The sequence below is a fragment of the Oncorhynchus nerka genome, linkage group LG24 (genome assembly GCF_034236695.1).
Source record: "Oncorhynchus nerka isolate Pitt River linkage group LG24, Oner_Uvic_2.0, whole genome shotgun sequence".
NCBI lineage: Eukaryota > Metazoa > Chordata > Actinopteri > Salmoniformes > Salmonidae > Oncorhynchus > Oncorhynchus nerka.
Genome location: NC_088419.1, coordinates 41,276,182 through 41,299,457, shown reverse-complemented (window position 1 = coordinate 41,299,457; position 23,276 = coordinate 41,276,182). Strand labels below are relative to the sequence as shown.

The 23,276-nt window shown below is 47.1% G+C and overlaps 1 protein-coding gene across 3 annotated transcripts in view; it reads left to right on the top strand.

Moving 5' to 3' along the window:
* The window catches only part of LOC115107503 (1-phosphatidylinositol 4,5-bisphosphate phosphodiesterase beta-1-like), a 256,669-nt gene that overhangs the window by 112,962 nt on the left and 120,431 nt on the right, over window positions 1-23,276 (top strand). For all 3 annotated transcript variants that reach the window (XR_010460892.1, XM_065008903.1, XM_065008904.1), the window contains exons 4-5: window positions 19,846-19,986; window positions 20,785-20,864. Coding sequence is in view for 2 of the 3 variants with exons in the window: in XM_065008903.1 (XP_064864975.1) it covers window positions 19,846-19,986; window positions 20,785-20,864 (221 nt within the window). In the remaining variant the exon portion in view is untranslated. The remainder of the gene's footprint in view (window positions 1-19,845; window positions 19,987-20,784; window positions 20,865-23,276) is intronic.

Below are 23,276 nucleotides of genomic sequence, written 5' to 3'. Positions count from 1 at the left end.
AAAGGCCATGGTGGCAAAGTAAATACAATATAGCAAGTAAAACACTGGAATGGTAGATTTGCAGTAGAAGAATGTGCAAAGTAGAAGTAAAAATAATGGGGTGCAAAGGAGCAAAATAAATAAATAAAATAAAATAAATACAGTAGGGAAAGAGGTAGTTGTTTGGGCTAAATTATAGGTGGGCTATGTACAGGTGCAGTAATCTGTGAGCTGCTCTGACAGCTGGTGCTTAAAGCTAGTGAGGGAGATAAGTGTTTCCAGTTTCAGAGATTTTTGTAGTTCGTTCCAGTCATTGGCAGCAGAGAACTGGAAGGAGAGGTGGCCAAAGAAATAATTGGTTTTGGGGGTGACCAGAGAGATATACTTGCTGGAGCGCGTGCTACAGGTGGGTGATGCTATGGTGACCAGCGAGCTGAGATAAGGGGGGACTTTACCTAGCAGGGTCTTGTAGATGACATGGAGCCAGTGGGTTTGGTGACAAGTATGAAGCGAGGGCCAGCCAACGAGAGCGTACAGGTCGCAATGGTGGGTAGTATATGGGGCTTTGGTGACAAAACGGATGGCACTGTGATAGACTGCATCCAATTTGTTGAGTAGGGTATTGGAGGCTATTTTGTAAATGACATCTCATCATGGCAAGGACACCGGAAACATGACGAAATACAAACAGTGTAGCTATTCCCTCCTCCCAAACAAGCTAAGCGTCAGTATAGTAACAAAGTAGAGTCGCAATTCAACGGCTCAAAAACGAGACATATGTGGCAGGGTCTACAGTCAATCACGGATTACAAAAAGAAAGCCAGCCCTGTCGCGGACACCGACGTCTTGCTCCCAGACAAATTAAACAACTTCTTTGCTCGCTTTGAGGACAATACAGTGCCACTGACACAGCCCGCTACCACGCCCTGTGAAACTGGGTCCTGGACTTTCTGACAGGCCGCCCCCAGGTGGTGAGGGTAGGAAACAACACCCCGCTGATCCTCAACACTGGGGCCCCACAAGGGTGCGTTCTCAGCCCTCTCCTGTACTTCCTGTTCACCCATGACTGTGTGGCCCCTGCACACCTCAACTCAATCATCAAGTTTGCAGACGACACTACAGTGGTAGGCTTGATTACCAACAACGATGAGACGGCAGACAGGAAGGAGGTGAGGGCCCTTGGAGATTGGTTTCAGGAAAATAACCTCTCACTAAACGGCAACAAATCAAAGGAGATGATCGTGGACTTCAGGAAACAGCAGAGGGAGCACCCCCCTATCTACATGGACGGAACAATAGTGGAGAAGGTGGAAGGTTTTAAGTTCCTCGGCGTACACATCACAGACAAACTGAATCGCCTCTTCAACCTCTTGCTTGTCAAACTTTTACAGATGCACAATCAAGAGCATCCTGTCGGGCTGTATCACCAGCTGGTACGGCAACTGCTCCGCCCACAACCGCAAGGCTCTCCAGAGGGTTTTGCAGTCTGCACAGCACATCACCGGGGGCAAACTACCTGCCCTCCAGGACACCTACACCACCCGATGTCACAGGAAGGCCAAAAAGATCATCAAGGACAAGAACCACCCAAGCCACTGCCTGTTCACCCCACTATCATCCAGAAGGCGAGGTCAGTACAGGTGCATCAAAGCTGGGACCGAGAGACTGAAAAACAGCTTCTATCTCAAGGCCATCAGACTGTTAAACAGCCATCACATTGAGTGGCTACTGCCAACATACAGACTCAAATCTCTAGCCACATTAATAATTAATAATTGAATGTAATAAATGTATCACTAGTCACTTTAAACAGTGCCACTTCATATAATGTTTACATACCCTACATTACTCATCTCATATGTATATACTGTACTCTACACCATCTACTGCATCTTGCCTATGCCGCACGGCCATCGCTCATCCATATATTTATATGTACATATTCATATTCCTCCCTTTACACTTGTGTGTGTATAAGGTAGTTGTTGTGAAATTGTTAGATTACTTGTTAGATATTACTGCACTGTCAGAACTAGAAGCACAAGCATTTCGCTACACTCGCATTAACATCTGCTAACCATGTGTATTTGACCGATACAATTTAATTTGATTTGATTTACATGTGGCGTGTGTGTGTTGAGAGCTTTTGACGGTTTGAGAATGAAGCATTAAAGGGGCAATCTGTAGTTGCTACATCAATTTGACTGATAAATGAATGATATATATACCCATTGATTCTTGAAGACACTAACTTAGCTTAGTTGAACTGTCACACCTCATGAGAACCCAAAATATAAGCTTGTTTTCCTCCAATGTGTGTAAACATTGTAAATGTAAATAAAATGTATAGCCTCATAACATGGTTAAAACAATCATTTTGATATCGTGGATGGTCAGTCCTTGCATCCATAGCTCTGTCTATTAATCTGAGAGTGGTTACATTTCTCCAGGCTCAGCTTTTCACAACAACAAAAAAGAAAACAGAAAAAAAACAGAGATGGAGTGACTGCTTTGCGATTGTTTCAACTGTGGATTCTCCCTTTGAAGCTGGGTGAGGTTAAGACTGAGTGTGTGGAGTGTGTGGGGGGCTAAAGTGTCTGCATGTGCAGTGCCAGTCAAAAGTTTGGGCACACCTGCTCATTCCAATTTAGATTCTTCAAAGTAGCAATCCTTTGCCTTGATGACAGCTTTGCACACTCTTGGCATTCTCTCAACCAGTTTCATGAGGTTGTCACATGGAATGCATTTCAATTAACAGGTGTGCCTTGTTAATAGTGAAAGTTTCTTCAAGTGCAGTCGCAAAAACCATCAAGCACTATGATGAAACAGGCTCTCATGAAGACCACCACAGGAAAGGAAGACCCAAATTACATAAGTTCATTAGAGCTACCAGCCTCAGAAATTGCAGCCCAAATAAATGCTTCACAGAGTTCAACTAACAGACACTTCTCAACATCAACTGTTCTGAGGAGACTGCGTGAATCAGGCCTTCATGGTCGAATTGCTGCAAAGAAACCACTACTAAAGGACACCGATAATAAGAAGAGACTTGCTTGGGTCAAAAAACACAACCAATGGACATTAGACCAGGTGAACTCTGTCCTTTGGTCTGTCCAAATTTGAGATTTTTGGTTCCAACCACCATGTCTTTGTGAGACGCTGAATAGGTGAACGGATGATCTCCGCATGTGTGGTTCCCACCGTGAAGCATGGAGAAGGAGGTGTGATGGTGTGGGGGTGCTTTGCTGGTGACACTGTCTGTGATGTATTTAGAATTCAAGGCACACTTAACCAGCATGGCTACCACAGCATTTTTTAGCGATACGCCATCCCATCTAGTTGGACTATCATTTGTCTTTCAACAGGACAATGACCCAAAACACACCTCCAGGCTGTGTAAGGGCTATTTGACCAAGAAGGAGAGTGATGGAGTGCTGCATCAGATGACCTGGCCTCCACAATCACCCGACCTCAACCCAATTGACATTGGTTTGGATGAGTTGGACCGCAGAGTGATGGAAAAGCAGCCAACAAGTGGTCAGCATATGTGGGAACTCCTTCAAGACTGTTGGAAAAGCATTCCAGGTGAAGCTGGTTGAGAGAATTCCAAGAGTGTGCAAAGCTGTCATCAAGGCAAAGCGTGGCTACTTTGAAGAATCTAAAATCTAAGATATATTTTGATTTGTTAAGCCTTTTTTGGTTACTACATGGTTCCATATGTGTTATTTCATAGTTTTGATGTCTTCAATATGATTCTACAATGTAGAAAACACACACAAAAAAGTAACACCAGGTTTTTTTCAGCGAACCTGCGCAACATCATTGTCTCTCTTTTGTGGCACCAATGTGAACGTTTATGGCAGGGGAAACAGTGTTGCAGTAGGCTAGTGTGTGGTACTGGAATAATGACAAGCGAACCTGGGGAGCTTTGCGTTCGCATTGTCCTAAAAAAGGGAACCGGACCGCAAAATTCAAGCAAACCAAATTCAGACCACCTCTTGAGATGGTCTCAGTTCAGTTTGCATCGAGGGCTTTTTTGAGGTGTCTGAGTTACTTTGGGGGAAAAATACAATTAGAACTGCACTGACTTCAGAAAGGGACCAAGTATTGAAAACACCCTAAGAGTTTAACTTGAAATCTTAGTGGATAGTGGATAGCTTTTAAGCTGTTAGTTGGAGAGTATGTAAAGAGTGTTTGTGAGTTGGAGAATATCTAGCTTTAAAGCTGTGAGTTGGAGAGTAGAGGAGTGGGGCACTGTCATACATTTAAAGAGGATGTACACGAGGGTAGAGGAGGAACGTCTCTCCTGCTCTAACCTAAGAGAGCTCTACACTTGTAAAATGTTGGCCAACTGATCTAGCTGACGCATCACGGCATACTGAGACAGCAACAGGGCAGAGAGATGGAGAGAGAGAAAGAGAGGGAGGGAGGGATGGATAGATGGAGGGAAAGGCTGTTCAGAAACATCAAGCCTGTAGTAGACCGTAATGAAGGAGAGAAGAGGAGGGAGAGAGAGGTGAATCAAAGGAGAACTGGGAACAGGTAAATTATGTCTGCTGCTTTCACAACAGTGGGATGTTTAGCTGGTATGAGGAAATATCTTAATGTTAATTGAGGAGGAGGCGTTGGTTTAATGTAGCAGATGGAATACATTGGGAACCAATCAGGCGGAAGTGAATGGTAGAAAATGGTTCATTGAATCACTTATAGCACACACATGCAATCATTCTGTCTTCTGTGTAGACACACACACTGTAGACACACACACTGACAGTTATTTAAATCCCTTGTAGATCAGAGGAAAGCCAATGTGTGTAATGGCGGTGAAAGCCTGTCTGGGAGCAGCCATGCTAGCCGCTAATCCTCTACTTGTACATACCACATCACTCCCTCCCTCGCTACCTCGCTAGCTACTATATTAGGTCCCGCCTTATAACGTTGACTAACTCACTGATAAACAGTTTTAGAAAAGCACCTACGTCAAATGAACCATTGATCCAAAGGTGGTTCTTATTTCAATTCGTTTTTTTTCCACCCTGCAGTCGTCGTCTTTTTCTTCCTATCTGTTCATAGTCTTACTGCTACGCCATCAGCCATCTATCTGTTCATAGTCTTACTGCTACGCCATCAGCCATCTATCTGTTCATAGTCTTACTGCTACGCCATCAGCCATCTATCTGTTCATAGTCTTACTGCTACGCCATCAGCCTGAACGACTGCACTGATTTTAGCAGGCAATGATTTGCTTCCACCTAACCAACAGATGCTACATTTAATAGCCTTACTTGACTGATTATCAGGTATCAGGGGTGAGTTGTATTGGCAGCTGCTGTACTGATTTTGTTAAACGATTCACATCAAATGATTTACAGACGGATGGTAGCCTACCTCTAAACGACTTATTTACCACACACACGCACACACACATGCACACACACATACACGCATGTACGCATACACGCACGCACGCACACACACACACACACACACACTCATGCACACATGCGCACACGCACGCACGCTCTCACACACACACACACACACACACACACACACACACACACACACACACACACACACACACACACACACACAAACACCACATCTGAATGTCTTATTGTAGAATCACAGTAATCCCCTAGTGAAGAATGCTTTTACATGTAGTAATCATTCACCTGTTTGGGACTCTTGTGCGTATATACAAGGTTTGAAGGAACTTGTGCGTGCTTGCCTGCCTGTGTGTGAGTGTGTGAGAAAGTGTGTGCGTGCTTGTGAGTGTGCGTCAGGCTCTGTGTGTGTAGTGTGTGTCTCTGATTATAATGAACGTCATTTGCGGGAAGTGAAGCAGGCTGGGATAGAAACGCTGGTCTCATAGTCATAATGGGAGTCAATGTTTCTGTGCGTACTCTCCTCCACTGAGTTATGAGGTGACTAATGTTTAAAACATGCTCTGCAGACGCAGCATGACCTTCTTGAATAAAACACTGCACCACGAAGGGATGGGATGGAGGGAAGTAAAGAAATGAAATACGGAGGGATGGAGTGAAGTAAAGGAATGAAATACGAAGGGGTGGAGTGAAGTAAAGGAATGAAATACGGAGGGATGGAGTGAAGTAAAGGAATGAAATACGAAGGGATGGAGTGAAGTAAAGGAATGAAAGGCGAAGGGATGGAGTGAAGTAAAGGAATGAAATACGAAGGGATACAGAGAAATAAAGGAATGAAATACGAAGGGATGGAGTGAAGTAAAGGAATGAAATACGAAGGGATACAGAGAAATAAAGGAATGAAATACGAAGGGATGGAGTGAAGTAAAGGAATGAAATACGAAGGGATGGAGTGAAGTAAAGGAATGAAAGGCGAAGGGATGGAGTGAAGTAAAGGAATGAAATACGAAGGGATGGAGTGAAGTAAAGGAATGAAAGGCGAAGGGATGGAGTGAAATAAAGGAATGAAAGGCGAAGGGATGGAGTGAAGTAAAGGAATGAAATACGAAGGGGTGGAGTGAAGTAAAGGAATGAAATACGGAGGGATGGAGTGAAGTAAAGGAATGAAAGGCGAAGGGATGGAGTGAAGTAAAGGAATGAAATACGAAGGGATGGAGTGAAGTAAAGGAATGAAATACGAAGGGATACAGAGAAATAAAGGAATGAAATACGAAGGGATGGAGTGAAGTAAAGGAATGAAATACGAAGGGATACAGAGAAATAAAGGAATGAAATACGAAGGGATGGAGTGAAGTAAAGGAATGAAATACGAAGGGATACAGAGAAATAAAGGAATGAAATACGAAGGGATGGAGTGAAGTAAAGGAATGAAATACGAAGGGATACAGAGAAATAAAGGAATGAAATATGAAGGGATGGAGTGAAGTAAAGGAATGAAATACGAAGGGATGGAGTGAAGTAAAGGAATGAAATACGAAGGGATACAGAGAAATAAAGGAATGAAATACGAAGGGATGGAGTGAAGTAAAGGAATGAAATACGAAGGGATACAGAGAAATAAAGGAATGAAATACGAAGGGATGGAGTGAAGTAAAGGAATGAAATACGAAGGGATACAGAGAAATAAAGGAATGAAATACGAAGGGATACAGAGCAATAAAGGAATGAAATACGAAGGGATCCAGAGAAATAAAGGAATGAAATGCGAAGGGATACAGAGAAATAAAGGAGTGAAATGCGGAGGGATGGAGTGAAGTAAAGGAATGAAATACGAAGGGATGGAGTGAAGTAGAGGAATGAAATACGAAGGGATACAGAGAAATAAAGGAATGAAATACGAAGGGATGGAGTGAAGTAAAGGAATGAAATACGAAGGGATACAGAGAAATAAAGGAATGAAATACGAAGGGATGGAGTGAAGTAAAGGAGTGAAGGGATGGAGTGAAGTAAAGGAATGAAATACGAAGGGATGGAGTGAAGTAAAGGAATGAAATACGAAGGGATACAGAGAAATAAAGGAATGAAATACGAAGGGATGGAGTGAAGTAAAGGAATGAAATACGAAGGGATGGAGTGAAGTAAAGGAATGAAATATGAAGGGATACAGAGAAATAAAGGAATGAAATACGAAGGGATACAGAGAAATAAAGGAATGAAATACGAAGGGATACAGAGAAATAAAGGAATGAAATACGAAGGGATGGAGTGAAGTAAAGGAATGAAATACGAAGGGATACAGAGAAATAAAGGAATTAAATATGAAGGGATACAGAGGAATAAATAAAATAATGAAATACGAAGGGATGGAGTGAAGTACAGGAATGAAATACGAAGGGATACAGAGAAATAAAGGAATGAAATACGAAGGGATACAGAAAAATAAAGGAATGAGATACGAAGGGATACAGAGAAATAAAGGAATGAAATACGAAGGGATGGAGTGAAGTAAAGGAATGAAATACGAAGGGATAGAGAGAAATAAAGGAATGAAATACGAAGGGATACAGAGAAATAAAGGAATGAAATACGAAGGGATACAGAGAAATAAAGGAATGAAATATGAAGGGATACAGAGAAATAAAGGAATGAAATGCGAAGGGATACAGTGAAATAAAGGAATGAAATACGAAGGGATACAGAGAAATAAAGGAATGAAATACGAAGGGATACAGAGAAATAAAGGAATGAAATACGAAGGGATACAGAGAAATAAAGGAATGAAATACGAAGGGATACAGAGAAATAAAGGAATGAAATACGAAGGGATACAGAGAAATAAAGGAATGAAATACGAAGGGATGGAGTGAAGTAATGGAATGAAATACGAAGGGATACAGAGAAATAAAGGAATTAAATATGAAGGGATACAGAGGAATAAATAAAATAATGAAATACGAAGGGATGGAGTGAAGTACAGGAATGAAATACGAAGGGATACAGAGAAATAAAGGAATGAAATACGAAGGGATACAGAAAAATAAAGGAATGAGATACGAAGGGATACAGAGAAATAAAGGAATGAAATACGAAGGGATACAGAGAAATAAAGGAATGAAATACGAAGGGATACAGAGAAATAAAGGAATGAAATACGAAGGGATACAGAGAAATAAAGGAATGAAATGCGAAGGGATACAGTGAAATAAAGGAGTGAAATGCGAAGGGATGGAGTGAAGTAAAGGAATGAAATACGAAGGGATGATGCAATGACGGTATATATGAATAGACAAAGCCATCAATCACGTGACACCATTCATTCCTATGTGAAGACTCAACAGCGCGTTGAAGCCAAATTCATGGAGACGTATAGCGTGTACAGTTTGAGCTACACCAGGAAGTGATGTTGCAGGCTATCTCAGTGCTGCCTCCTCTCATTAACATGTTCATACACACACACCCACACACACATTCTGAATATGGGGCCAAGGAAGTCTTGGGGCGACACAATGAATTACCCATAATTCTTTTCTCCAACTACCCCAGGCGTTTTTTGTCCCAACCCCACAATATTGCTGCTCCGCTAGTGAACAAGGCTAGCCACCGGCAGGACTGCTGCTAGGACAGGGCAGTTATACAACTCCTTATAAGGCGGTTGTTTGTTGTTCCAGGTTAGCCTGAGTGCCAATCTGTTTGTGCTATCGTGCCAACTCCTTGTCACTCAGCTTGACAAGGACAGCAACAGAGTTGGCAAAAGCACACAAACAAATCTGGGACCAGGCTAGATTCACCCAAAGAGGAGGAAAAACAAAAATAAACTTTGTCATATTTGACATTCTTCAAACCAACATTAAATTTTGAGTCAATAGATGTTCCTTAGGGGCATCCAGACTTTGAGAGGTTTTTGGGTCAATAATTTGACAATTATTGACCCAAACATTTAGGTAGAGATCCACGTATTACAAGAATACCAGTTGGCTGGAGTTTCTTCTTCAACCCCAGAACTCGTACCTGGAATCCTCGGGAAACCTTCCCGCCGTGGTGAATCCTAATGTGAAGCCAACGTTGCTCTTATAATGAACTAACTTGAAAGAGTCCGTACGAAGAGAAGAGGTCAGCTGTGTAGAGGTATGACGTGAGGTCTGGAGTTGAATCATTTACTGCAGAACAGACAGTAGTCGCAGTAGCCACTTAACAGCGGTGGCCTGCGGTGTATAAATGGATAACGAGGGAAATGAAAGCTACATGAATCATCAGATGAGTATTAGAGAAACAGGTAGATGTGCTGGATGAACTATTCTTCAGAAAAGGAGTGAGGAGAAGTACGAGGTTAGGAGACAGCCCACAGATGGACACTATCGCTCGCTCTCTAAGGTGTGCGTGTGTGTGGAGATTGTTCCAATGGGCGGGCGGGCGTGTGTGTGGGGATTGTGCCAATGGGCGGGCAGGCGTGTGTGTGGAGATTGTGCCAATGGGCGGGCGTGTGTGTGGGGATTGTGCCAATGGGCGGGCAGGCGTGTGTGTGGAGATTGTGCCAATGGGTGGGCGGGCGTGTGTGTGGGGATTGTGCCAATGGGCGGGCGGGCGTGTGGGGATTGTGCCAATGGGCGGGCGTGTGTGTGGGGAGTGTGCCAATGGGCGGGCAGGCGTGTGTGTGGAGATTGTGCCAATGGGCGGGCGGGCGTGTGTGTGGGGATTGTGCCAATGGGCGGGCGGGCGTGTGGGGATTGTGCCAATGGGCGGGCAGCCGTGTGTGTGGGGATTGTGCCAATGGGCGGGCAGGCGTGTGGGGATTGTGCCAATGGGCGGGCGGGCGTGTGTGTGTGCCAATGGGGATTGTGCCAATGGGCGGGCGGGCATGTGTGTGTGTAGGGATTGTGCCAATGGGCGGGCAGGCGTGTGTGTGGGGATTGTGCCAATGGGCGGGCGTGTGTGTGTGTGGGGATTGTGCCAATGGACGGGCGGGCGTGTGTGTGGGGATTGTGCCAATGGGCGGGCGTGTGTGTGGGGATTGTGCCAATGGGCGGGCAGGGTGTGTGTGGGGATTGTGCCAATGGATGGGCGGACGTGTGTGTGGGGATTGTACCAATGGGCGGGCGGGCGTGTGGGGATTGTGCCAATGGGCGGGCAGGCGTGTGTGTAGAGATTGTGCCAATGGGCGGGCGTGTGTGTGGGGATTGTGCCAATGGGTGGGCGGGGGTGTGTGTGTGTGGGGATTGTGCCAATTGATGGGCGGGCGTGTGTGTGGGGATTGTGCCAATTGACGGGCGGGCGTGTGTGTGGGGATTGTGCCAATTGACGGGCGGGCGTGTGTGTGGGGATTGTGCCAATGGGCGGTCAGGCGTGTGTGTGGGGATTGTGCCAATGGGCGGGCGGGCGTGTGTGTGGGGATTGTGCCAATGGGCGGGCGTGTGTGTAGGGATTGTGCCAATGGGCGGGCGTGTGTGTGGGGATTGTGCCAATGGGCGGGCAGGCGTGTGTGTGTGTGGGGATTGTGCCAATGGGCGGGCGGGCGGGCGTGTGTGTGGGGATTGTGCCAATGGGCGGGCGGATGTGTGTGTGGGGATTGTGCCAATGGGCGGGCGGGCGGACGTGTGTGTGGGAATTGTGCCAATGGGCGGGCGGGCGTGTGTGTGGGAATTGTGCCAATGGGCGGGCGGGCGGGCGTGTGTGTGGGAATTGTGCCAATGGGCGGGCGGATGTGTGTGTGGGGATTGTGCCAATGGGCGGGCGGGCGTGTGTGTGTGTGGGATTGTGCCAATGGGCGGGCGGGCGTGTGTGTGTGTGGATTGTGCCAATGGGCGGGCGGGCGTGTGTGTGTGTGGGGATTGTGCCAATGGGCGGGCGGGCGTGTGGGGATTGTGCCAATGGGCGGGCGGGCGTGTGTGTGTGGGGGATTGTGCCAATGGGCGGGCGTGCGTTTGTGTGTGTGGGGATTGTGCCAATGGGCGGGCGGGCGTGTGGGGATTGTGCCAATGGGCGGGCAGGCGTGTGTGTGGAGATTGTGCCAATGGGTGGGCGGGCGTGTGTGTGGGGATGGTGCCAATGGGCGGGCGGGCGTGTGGGGATTGTGCCAATGGGCGGGCAGGCGTGTGTGTAGAGATTGTGCCAATGGGTGGGCGGGCGTGTGTGTGGGGATTGTGCCAATGGGCGGGCAGGCGTGTGTGGGGATTGTGCCAATGGGCGGGCGGGCGTGTGGGGATTGTGCCAATGGGCGGGCAGGCGTGTGTGTTGGGATTGTGCCAATGGGCGGGCGGGCGTGTGGTGATTGTGCCAATGGGCGGGCGGACGTGTGTGTGTGTAGGGATTGTGCCAATGGGCGGGCGTGTGTGTGGGGATTGTGCCAATGGACGGGCGTGTGTGTGGGGATTGTGCCAATGGGCGGGCGTGTGTGTGGGGATTGTGCCAATGGGCGGGCAGGCGTGTGTGGAGATTGTGCCAATGGGTGGGCGGGCGTGTGTGTGGGGATTGTGCCAATGGGCGGGCGGGCGTGTGGGGAGTGTGCCAATGGGCGGGCGTGTGTGTGGGGATTGTGCCAATGGGCGGGCGTGTGTGTGGGGATTGTGCCAATGGGCGGGCAGGCGTGTGTGTGGAGATTGTGCCAATGGGCGGGCGGGCGTGTGTGTGGGGATTGTGCCAATGGGCGGGCGGGCGTGTGGGGATTGTGCCAATGGGCGGGCAGGCGTGTGTGTGGGGATTGTGCCAATGGGCGGGCAGGCGTGTGGGGATTGTGCCAATGGGCGGGCGGACGTGTGTGTGTGTAGGGATTGTGCCAATGGGCGGGCGGGCGTGTGTGTGGGGATTGTGCCAATGGGCGGGCGGGCGTGTGTGTGGGGATTGTGCCAATGGGCGGGCGGGCGTGTGTGTGTGGGGATTGTGCCAATGGGCGGGCGGGCATGTGTGTGTGTAGGGATTGTGCCAATGGGCGGGCAGGCGTGTGTGGGGATTGTGCCAATGGGCGGGCGTGTGTGTGTGTGGGGATTGTGCCAATGGACGGGCGGGCGTGTGTGTGGGGATTGTGCCAATGGGCGGGCGTGTGTGTGGGGATTGTGCCAATGGGCGGGCAGGTGTGTGTGTGTGTGTGGATTGTACCAATGGGCGGGCGGGCGTGTGTGTGTGTGGGGATTGTGCCAATGGGCAGGCGTGTGTGTGGGGATTGTGCCAATGGGCAGGCGTGTGTGTGGGGATTGTGCCAATGGACGGGCGGGCGTGTGTGTGGGGATTGTGCCAATGGGCGGGCAGGGTGTGTGTGGGGATTGTGCCAATGGATGGGCGGACGTGTGTGTGGGGATTGTACCAATGGGCGGGCGGGCGTGTGGGGATTGTGCCAATGGGCGGGCAGGTGTGTGTGTGGGGATTGTACCAATGGGCGGGCAGGCGTGTGTGTAGAGATTGTGCCAATGGGCGGGCAGGTGTGTGTGTGGGGATTGTTCCAATGGGCGGGCGTGTGTGTGGGGGATTGTGCCAATGGGTGGGCGGGGGGTGTGTGTGTGTGGGGATTGTGCCAATTGATGGGCGGGCGTGTGTGTGGGGATTGTGCCAATTGACGGGCGGGCGTGTGTGTGGGGATTGTGCCAATTGACGGGCGGGCGTGTGTGTGGGGATTGTGCCAATGGGCGGGCAGGCGTGTGTGTGGGGATTGTGCCAATGGGCGGGCGGGCGTGTGTGTGGGGATTGTGCCAATGGGCGGGCGTGTGTGTGGGGATTGTGCCAATGGGCGGGCGTGTGTGTGGGGATTGTGCCAATGGGCGGGCAGGCGTGTGTGTGTGTGGGGATTGTGCCAATGGGCGGGCAGGCGTGTGTGTGTGTGGGGATTGTGCCAATGGGCGGGCAGGCGTGTGTGTGTGTGGGGATTGTGCCAATGGGCGGGCGGATGTGTGTGTGGGGATTGTGCCAATGGGCGGGCGGGCGTGTGGGAATTGTGCCAATGGGCGGGCGGGCGGGCGGGCGGGCGTGTGTGTGTGTGGGAATTGTGCCAATGGGCGGGCGGGCGGACGTGTGTGTGGGAATTGTGCCAATGGGCGGGCGGATGTGTGTGTGGGGGATTGTGCCAATGGGCGGGCGGGCGGGCGTGTGTGTGGGAATTGTGCCAATGGGTGGGCGGGCGGGCGTGTGTGTGGGGATTGTGCCAATGGGCGGGCGGGCGTGTGTGTGGGAATTGTGCCAATGGGCGGGCGGGCGTGTGTGTGGAATTGTGCCAATGGGCGGGCGGGCGTGTGTGTGGGGATTGTGCCAATGGGCGGGCGGGCGTGTGTGTGTGTGGGGATTGTGCCAATGGGCGGGCGGGCGTGTGTGTGTGTGGATTGTGCCAATGGGCGGGCGGGCGTGTGTGTGTGTGGGGATTGTGCCAATGGGCGGGCGTGCGTTTGTGTGTCTATTTTGCCAATGGCCGGGGGGGCATGTGTGTGGGCATGCAGTGTGTGTGTGTGTGTGTGTGTGTGGTGGTGACAGGATATGTTCGTGACAGCCCAGGGAGCAGGGAAGGCAGCATCACCCTGCTAAGAGACTACCTCCCCTGTACTGAAGTAATAAATGACTGAGCACTGTGTTCCCACGCTACAGCTGTCAGATAGCCACACACACACACACACACACACACACACACACACAAAGTGATGCATTGCACACACGCCCTCTTTCACAGTCACACCATCATCCCACACACCTCTGCACACACACAATTCTCTCTTTCTCTCTCTATATATAATGTATCTCTCTTTTCCTCTCAAACACACAGAAACTGGCTTGAAGGGTTAATACGCACACACTGCCCCCCCCCCCCTTGGCTCTAAATCTCCCATCGCCGCGGCAACAGGACCCTCAGGCATGCCTCCAAATGCTCCCACAATACGCCAACACTAATTAAATCTCAGGTCTATTCTCCTCAACTCTCCTCTCCTTTCTCTCTCCTCCTCCCTCTCTCCTCTCCAATGAAATATGCATTTGATTCTCTGACGGATCGTACAGGTCTCCAGTACATGCTACACTACATGCTACAGACAGACAGGTCTGTCTTTCTGTAGTCCAGGTAGAGATCTGTTGAGGCTGCTTTCAGCGGAGGTTGTCGTTGCCATTCATTTGCAGGGAATTCTACTGTACTGTAGTTCTATTCGAGATGCAGAGCACCTGCATCCTGCATACAGTGTACTGTCTCTCCATCTATCAGTATCCTGCATACAGTATACTGTCTCTCCATCTATCAGTATCCTGCATACAGTATACTGTCTCTCCATCTATCAGTATCCTGCATACAGTATACTGTCTCTCCATCTATCAGTATCCTGCATACAGTATACTGTCTCTCCATCTATCAGTATCCTGCATACAGTATTCTGTCTCTCCATCTATCAGTATCCTGCATACAGTATACTGTCTCTCCATCTATCAGTATCCTGCATACAGTATACTGTCTCTCCATCTATCAGTATCCTGCATACAGTATTCTGTCTCTCCATCTATCAGTATCCTGCATACAGTATACTGTCTCTCCATCTATCAGTATCCTGCATACAGTATACTGTCTCTTCATCTATCAGTATCCTGCATACAGTATACTGTCTCTTCCATCTATCAGTATCCTGCATACAGTATTCTGTCTCTCCATCTATCAGTATCCTGCATACAGTATTCTGTCTCTCCATCTATCAGTATCCTGCATACAGTATTCTGTCTCTCCATCTATCAGTATCCTACATACAGTATACTGTCTCTTCATCTATCAGTATCCTGCATACAGTATTCTGTCTCTCCATCTATCAGTATCCTGTCTCTCCATCTATCAGTATCCTGCATACAGTATTCTGTATCTCCATCTATCAGTATCCTACATACAGTATACTGTCTCTCCATCTATCAGTATCCTGCATACAGTATTATGTCTCTCCATCTATCAGTATCCTGCATACAGTATTCTGTCTCTCCATCTATCAGTATCCTGCATACAGTATTCTGTCTCTCCATCTATCAGTATCCTGCATACAGTATTCTGTCTCTCATCTATCAGTATCCTGCATACAGTATTCTGTCTCTCCATCTATCAGTATCCTGCATACAGTATTCTGTCTCTCATCTATCAGTATCCTGCATACAGTATTCTGTCTCCATCTATCAGTATCCTGCATACAGTATACTGTCTCTCCATCTATCAGTATCCTGCATACAGTATACTGTCTCTCCATCTATCAGTATCCTGCATACAGTAAGGATACTGTCTCTCCATCTATCAGTATCCTGCATACAGTATTCTGTCTCTCCATCTATCAGTATCCTGCATACAGTATACTGTCTCTCCATCTATCAGTATCCTGTATACAGTATTCTGTCTCTCCATCTATCAGTATCCTGCATACAGTATACTGTCTCTCCATCTATCAGTATCCTGTATACAGTATACTGTCTCTCCATCTATCAGTATCCTGCATACAGTAAGGATACTGTCTCTCCATCTATCAGTATCCTGCATACAGTATACTGTCTCTCCATCTATCAGTATAGTAAAGGTAGACACACCAGATAGGTGCAGTGAAAGTGTTGTTTTACAGGGTCCGCCGTTGTAGTACGACGCCTCTGGAGCATATTAGGGTTAAGTACCTTGGTCAAGCTTTTTCACCTCGTCGACTCGTGTATTTGAACCAGCAACCTTTAAATACTGGCCCAACACTCTAACCGCTAGGCTACCTGCTGCCCTACGGCTGGAAGAATGTCTGCCATGGCCTCAAGATGATTCCAGACAGTGCTGGTAATAATGGCTTGCTCGAGTTAAAGCAACATATACTATGCAGCATCATCTAACTTTGATATATGCCTCATGTAGAACGGAGGAATTTTGCTCTCAGCACGTCTGAGAGACTGCAGGCGTGAGATGTTTCTAGAACCATCCATCTCCCAGACTTCTCAACACTACAGTCATCAGTAGGGAATTCAACTTGTCTCAGACTGCTTTTCCAAGATCCAAGGTCTCTTAAGAACTGAAGCCTGTCTTTGCGTTTGACTAAAAGCGTTGAGGCGTTGGAAGTTCGTCAGACATTGTTCGTCAGAGAGTGTGTGTGTGCGTATGTTTGAATGTATGTTTTGAAATTGCACTAGACAGTCTGTGTGTGTGACACTCCGTGTGTGGGTCTGTGTTTTGAACATTCGTCAGACATGCAGACTTGGTTGGCAGAAGAGTAAAAATCTCAAACAGAAGAAAAATATTGCTTCTGAAAAGTTCACTGTAATACTAATGGGCGCCTCTGAGCTGGGGGGTTTGATTGGAGGGCGTTGGGGGACATGTAGGGGACATTTATCAGTGTGACACAGCACAGAATGCTCTTTGTTTGATTGGGCAAATTAGTGGGGAACTAATTTGCTTCCGCTGCAAAATCTTTTACAGACTCTTTTTGTTGGTGTTAATTGACCTAGCTGAACCACTTTGTATTCTGCCCTGATGACAGAAGAATGGGAGAGAAAATATCATTGTTATTCATTTCTGGTGCCTCGGAGGCAGTGCCCAGTTGCTCTGTGCTTTAGCATGGTTTGCATTAAAGACGAGTGGACGAGTGGTTGTGTGTGTCTGTTTCCATAGGGATATATGGTTTATAATGTGTATTTACACTGCAGCAGACAGACATCCCCAGTGAATGTGGAGGTATCTCTGTTCAGGCCCTCACTATTATTCTGTCAATAACCAGTGTGACAAACTGGGTATTGAACCCAGTCTTTGCCTGCCCCAAGACTGTGTTATCCAACTGAGCTAAAGCCTATGACTAACTTGTCTGAGGTAATACAAGTGTCATGGTCTCAGGCAAGCATAGTTATCGTTATATAAGTTACATACGCATCCCGCAGGCCTACTTTACCCAACCACCTCGGATGCTGTACAGACACATTGCAATGCCCTGGTGAATCCACAGGCAACATCATATACCCCATGCATTTACCACCTGCTGGCATTCATATGACATACTGGCCATTCATTACTTAGACATTAATGATGATTATTCATGAACCGGAGGGCCTGTTGTCCGGACCGCTGGCAGTCTCTATGGGGGTGCCACAGGGTTCACTTCTCAGGCCGTCTCTCTTCTCTGTATATATCAATGATGTCCCTCTTGCTGCTGGTGATTCTCTGATTCACAACACCGTTCTGTATACTTCTGGCTCTTCTTTGGACACTGTGTTAACTAACCTCCAGACGAGCTTCAATAACCATACAACTCTCCTTCCGTGGCCTCCAACTGCTCTTAAATGCAAGTAAAACTAAATGCATGCTCTTCAACCGATCCCTGCCTGCACCTGCCCGCCCGTCCAGGATCACTACTCTGGATGGTTCTGACTTATGTGAATATGTGGACAACTACAAATACCTAGGTGTCTGGTTAGACTGTAAACTCTCCTTCCAGATTCACATTAAGCATCTCCAATCCAAAATTAAATCTAGAATCCTACCGATCCTCGACGTCGGTGATGTCATTTACAAAATAGCCTCCAACACTCTACTCAACAAATTGGATGCAGTCTATAACAGTGTCATCTGTTTTGTCACCAAAGCCCCATAATCTACCCACCACTGCGACTTGTACGCTCTCGTTGGCTGGCCCTCGCTTCATACTCGTCGCCAAACCCACTGGCTCCAGGTCATCTACAAGTCTCTGCTAGGTAAAGCCCCGCCTTATCTGAGTTCACTGGTCACCATAGCAGCACCCACCCTTAGCACGTGCTCCAGCAGGTATATCTCACTGGTCACCATAGCAGCACCCACTCGTAGCACACACTCCAGCAGGTATATCTCACTGGTCATCCCCAAAGCCAATTGGTAGCTTTTGGCTGCCTTTCCTTCCAGTTTTCTGCTGTCAATGACTGGAACAAACTGAAAAAATCACTGAAGCTGGAGACTCATATCTCCCTCACTAGCTTTAAGCACCAGCTGTCAGAGCAGCTCACAGATCACTGCACCTGTACATAGCCCATCTGAAAATAGCCCATCCATCTACCTCATCCCCATACTGTATTTATTAATTAATCTTGTTCCTTTTAACCGCAGTATCTCTACTTGCACATTCAGCTTCTGCACATCTATCATTCCAGTGTTATTTGGTATATTGTAATTACTTCACCACCATGGCCTATTTATTGCCTTACCTCCCTTATCCTACCTCATTTGCACACACTGTATATAGACTTTTCTATTGTGTTATTGACTGCACGTTTGTTTATTCCATGTGTAACTCTGTGTTGTTTGTGTCGCACTGCTTTGCTTTATCTTGGACAGGTCACAGTTGTAAATGAGAATTTGTTCTCAACTGGCATACCTGGTTAAATAAAGGTGAAATTAAAAAAATTAAAAGCGTGCCCCAGGTAATGTCATGCTTGGTGACAGCACGTATGTGTGTGTGTGCGCATATATGTGAGTCACTGCTTGTGTGTGTGTGTGTGTGTGTGTGTGTGTGTGGGGGGGTCAAATCAAAATCAAATCAAATTTTATTTGTCGCATACACATGGTTAGCAGATGTTAATGCGAGTGTAGCGAAATGCTTGTGCTTCTAGTTCCGACAATGCAGTAATAACCAACAATTAATCTAACTAACAATTCCAAAACTACTGTCTTATACACACAAGTAAGGGGATAAAGAATATGTACATAAAGATATATGAATGAGTGATGGTACAGAGCAGCATAGGCAAGATACAGTAGATGGTCTCGAGTACAGTATATACATATGAGATGAGTATGTAAACAAAGTCGCATAGTTAAAGTGGCTAGTGATACATGTATTACATGTGTGTGTGTGTGTGTGTGTGACATCTTAGCTGATGTTAAGAGAATATGCTGAACCTCGCAGGTCCGGTTGGGCTGATGATGATGATTGGTTGCCACTCTTCATGGTCTACTCCCGAAGTCATATCTCTTCATGATCAGTTTCATTCTCAGGAAGTCAAATCGTGATCTGATTGGTTGATTGGGCTGTTGTTGTCATTGCCATAGTACCAGACGGTGGGAGTCATCTACTCCTGCTACTTCCAGCAGCAACAGCACAAAAGATGTTTTGTTTTCACTTTGTACACTGGATAGGTGCATTGAGATGGTGTTTTACAGGGTCGGCTATAGTAGTATGGCACCTGGAGCAAATTAGGGTTAAGTGCCTTGCTCAAGGTCACATCAACGGATTTTTAATCTTGTCGGCTCAGGTATTCAAACCAAAACCTTCCGGTTAGTGGCCCAACGCTCTAACTGCTAGGCTAAAGTCACACTGTCAGACACAGTGGGGGGTAATTCTGGGAAGGTGCTAGAGCTGCAGTGGCTGTGTTATTAATGACACACTTTCGTGGCGGTTTAAAAGTCTACATATGTGCTTTGAACATTCATTTAAAGGCGTTTCCTCTGAGTGTGTAGTATGCAAATGTGTGTGAGCTCATAATGTCGGGTTGCCACAACGGAGAAGGGTTAAGGCCTAGAGTTATTGTGTTACTGACATGTCACTTATCTGTTGTGTGGTCTGTGTAGGACATGAAGCTACGAGAGCTGCTGGACGTCAGCACCCTGGTGGGGAAGATGGAGAACCGGATGCTGACGGTGGTGAGCGGACCAGACATGGTCAACATCACCTACCTCAACTTCATGGCCTTCCAGGAGGAGATCGCCAAGGTAAGTAAACATGAATAATAGGGCTTTAGTACACATGAGTAAGGGCTTTGGTACACATGAATAGTGCCTTTATTAATCATGAATAGGGCTTTATTAAATGTGAATAGGGCTTTAATAAACACCCATAAGGACTTTATTAATCATGAATAGAGATTTATTAAATTTGTAAGTCGCTCTGGATAAGAGCGTCTGCTAAATGACTTAAATGTAAATGTAAAATTAAACATGAATAGGGTTTTATTAAGCATGAATAAGGACTTAATTAATCACAAATAGGGCTTTATTAAACATTAATAAAGACTTTATTAATCATGAATAGGGCTTTATTAAACGTGAATAGGTCTTTAATAAACACCCATAAGGACTTTATTAATCATGAATAGAGATTTATTAAACATGAATAGGGTTTTATTAAACATGAATAAGGACTTAATTAATCACAAATAGGGCTTTATTAAACATTAATAAAGACTTTATTAATCATGAGCAAGGCTTTATCAAACATGAATAAAGGCTTTATTAAAGGTTTATTTGATGTAGTTGATGTCAACATCAATTACCTCTCTTAGGATGTTGGCCAAAGTGCTTATAACTAATTAATTAAAAACTAAGCTATTTCAGTCCATGAAGTGTGAGTTAGTTAAGCTTGTTAGACTTACACCGAACCCATCATTCCTCCAGTGTATAATTATAAGGTCTGGTGTGTGGGTGGCTAGTTTGCACCTCCAATCGATCCTCGCGACTGTGTTTCTTCCTTCTGACGGAGTGCTTATGTGTGTGTGTGTTCTTCCGGTGCAGGAGTGGGCTGAAGAGTTGTTTGGCCTGGCGTCTAACCTACTGGCGCAGAACATGTCCAGAGAAGCATGCCTGGAGAAAGCGTAAGTCCCTGGACACATCACGCATCACACACTGGAAGGCAGCAGTTCACACCCATCAGGTCTGCAGGGCGCTTCACACCGCTTCACACTACTCACAGAGAGAGAGGGGGGAGCAGAGAGAGAGCAAGAGGGGGTCAGAGAGAGAGGGGGCAGAGAGAGAGCATGAGGGGGTCAGAGGGAGAGGGGGGCAGAGAGAGAGCAAGAGGGGGTCAGAGAGAGAGCGAGAGATGGGGTGAATGCACACACGCGCGCACACACATGCAAACGCATACACACACACACACACACACACACACACACACACACACACACACACACACACACACACAGATACTTGCGCAAAGACACACACATTCACAGACACACACTTGCACACTCTCACACTCTCGTTCTCTCTCTGTCTCTCTCTCTGTCTCTCTCTCTGTCTCTCTCTGTCTCTCTCTCTCTCTCTCTCAGTCAAATTTATTTATAAAGCCCTTTTTACATCAGCAGTCACAAACTGCTGTACAGAAACCCAGCCTAAAACCCCAAACAGCAAGCAATGCAGATGTAGAAGCACAGTGGCTAGGAAGAAATCCCTAGAATGGCAGGAACCTAGGAAGAAACCTAGAGAGGAAGCAGGCTCTGAAGGGTGGCCAGTCATCTTCTGGCTGTGCCAGGTGGAGATTATAAGATTACATGGCCATTAAGGCCAGATTGTTCTTTAAGATGTTAAAATGTTCAGTGATGACCAGCAGGGTCCAATAATAATCACAGTGGTTGTAGAGGGTGCAACAGGTCAGTACCTCAGGATTAAATGTCATTTGGCTTTTCATAGCCAAGCATTCAGAGTTTCAGACAGCAGGTGCGGTAGAGAGAGAGAGGGGTAGAGTCTAAAACAGCAGGTCTCCGACAGGTAGCACGTCCGGTGAACAGGTGAACAGAGTTCCATAGCTGCAGGCAGAACAGTTGAAACTGGAGCAGCAGCACGACCAGGTGGACTGGGGACAGCCAGGATTCATCAGGCCAGGATCATCAGGCCAGGTAGTCCTGAGGCATGGCTTATGGGAGGGGAGGGGACAGCCGGGAGGGGTGGGAGAGAGGGAGAGAGAAATAATTAGAGGACAGGAGAATTACACCAGATATAATAAACTGACCCTTGCCCCCCGGCACATAGACTATTGCAGCATAGATACTGGAGGCTGAGACAGTGGGGTGTTGGAGGACACAGTGGCCCCGTCCAACGATAACCCCGGACAGGGCCAACCAAGCAGGAAATAACCCCACCCACTTTGCCAAAGCACAGCCCCCACACCACTAAAGGGATATCAACAGACCACCAACTTACTCCCCTGAGACAAGGCTGAGTATAGCCCACCAAGATCTCCTCCACCACTCAAGCCCGAGGGGGCGCAAAACCGGACAGGAGGATCATGTCAGTGACTCAACCCACTCAAGTCGAGGACAGAGCAAGAAAGCCTGGCACGACGTGACACCCCTCTAAGAGCGACAGCATGGAAGAGCACTAGTAAGCCAGTGACTCAGCCCCTGTAACAAGGGCTCTCTCTTTCTCTCTCTCGCTCTGTTTCCTTCTTTCCCCAGTAATTGCCTTGTTTTAAAATACCAATCAGACTTGGTAATCAAGGCGTACAAAATAATGATATCCATATTGATATGGAGCTAAGATACTGTATGTTATTATATACTAAACTATGGATTCACACACTCACGCACTAATGTCTAGACACACACATACACTATCTAAACTATGTAAACTATTCATTTTAGCTCAGTCCAGATGTAATTCTCTATGTTGAATGTTGTCTCTGCTGTGTTCTGTTCTGTCGTTTTGTGTTGTGCCATTCTGAACAGCTGGTGAATGTTTGTTCATGGCCCCAGCCTCTCAGTAAGACCCAGAACAGCATAATTTACTTTGACTGAAATAAACCTAGTCCCCTTACGTGTGCGCACACACACACACACCCACACACACTGACACACACACGCACCCACACGCACACACATGTACACACATGTACACACACACAAACACACACACACACACCCACACACACTGACACACACACACACGCACCCACACGCACACACATGTACACACATGTACAAACACACACACACGCACACACACACACATACACTCACACACACACACACACACACACACACACACACACACACACACACACACACACACACACACACATACACATACTAAATAAAAACCAGCCAGTACACTTTCTGTACCACAGTTTGAATGGAGACTAATGAATGTCAAATGAATGTCTGATGCAACATTCGTTCCGAGCTCCTCTCCTCAGCAGGAATTGTTCCTGGTAAACTCTGACGTAACCCCTCTCGGCAACATCTGCAGAATGGTCTGGCTGTTACCGGAAAACACATAACATTATTCCT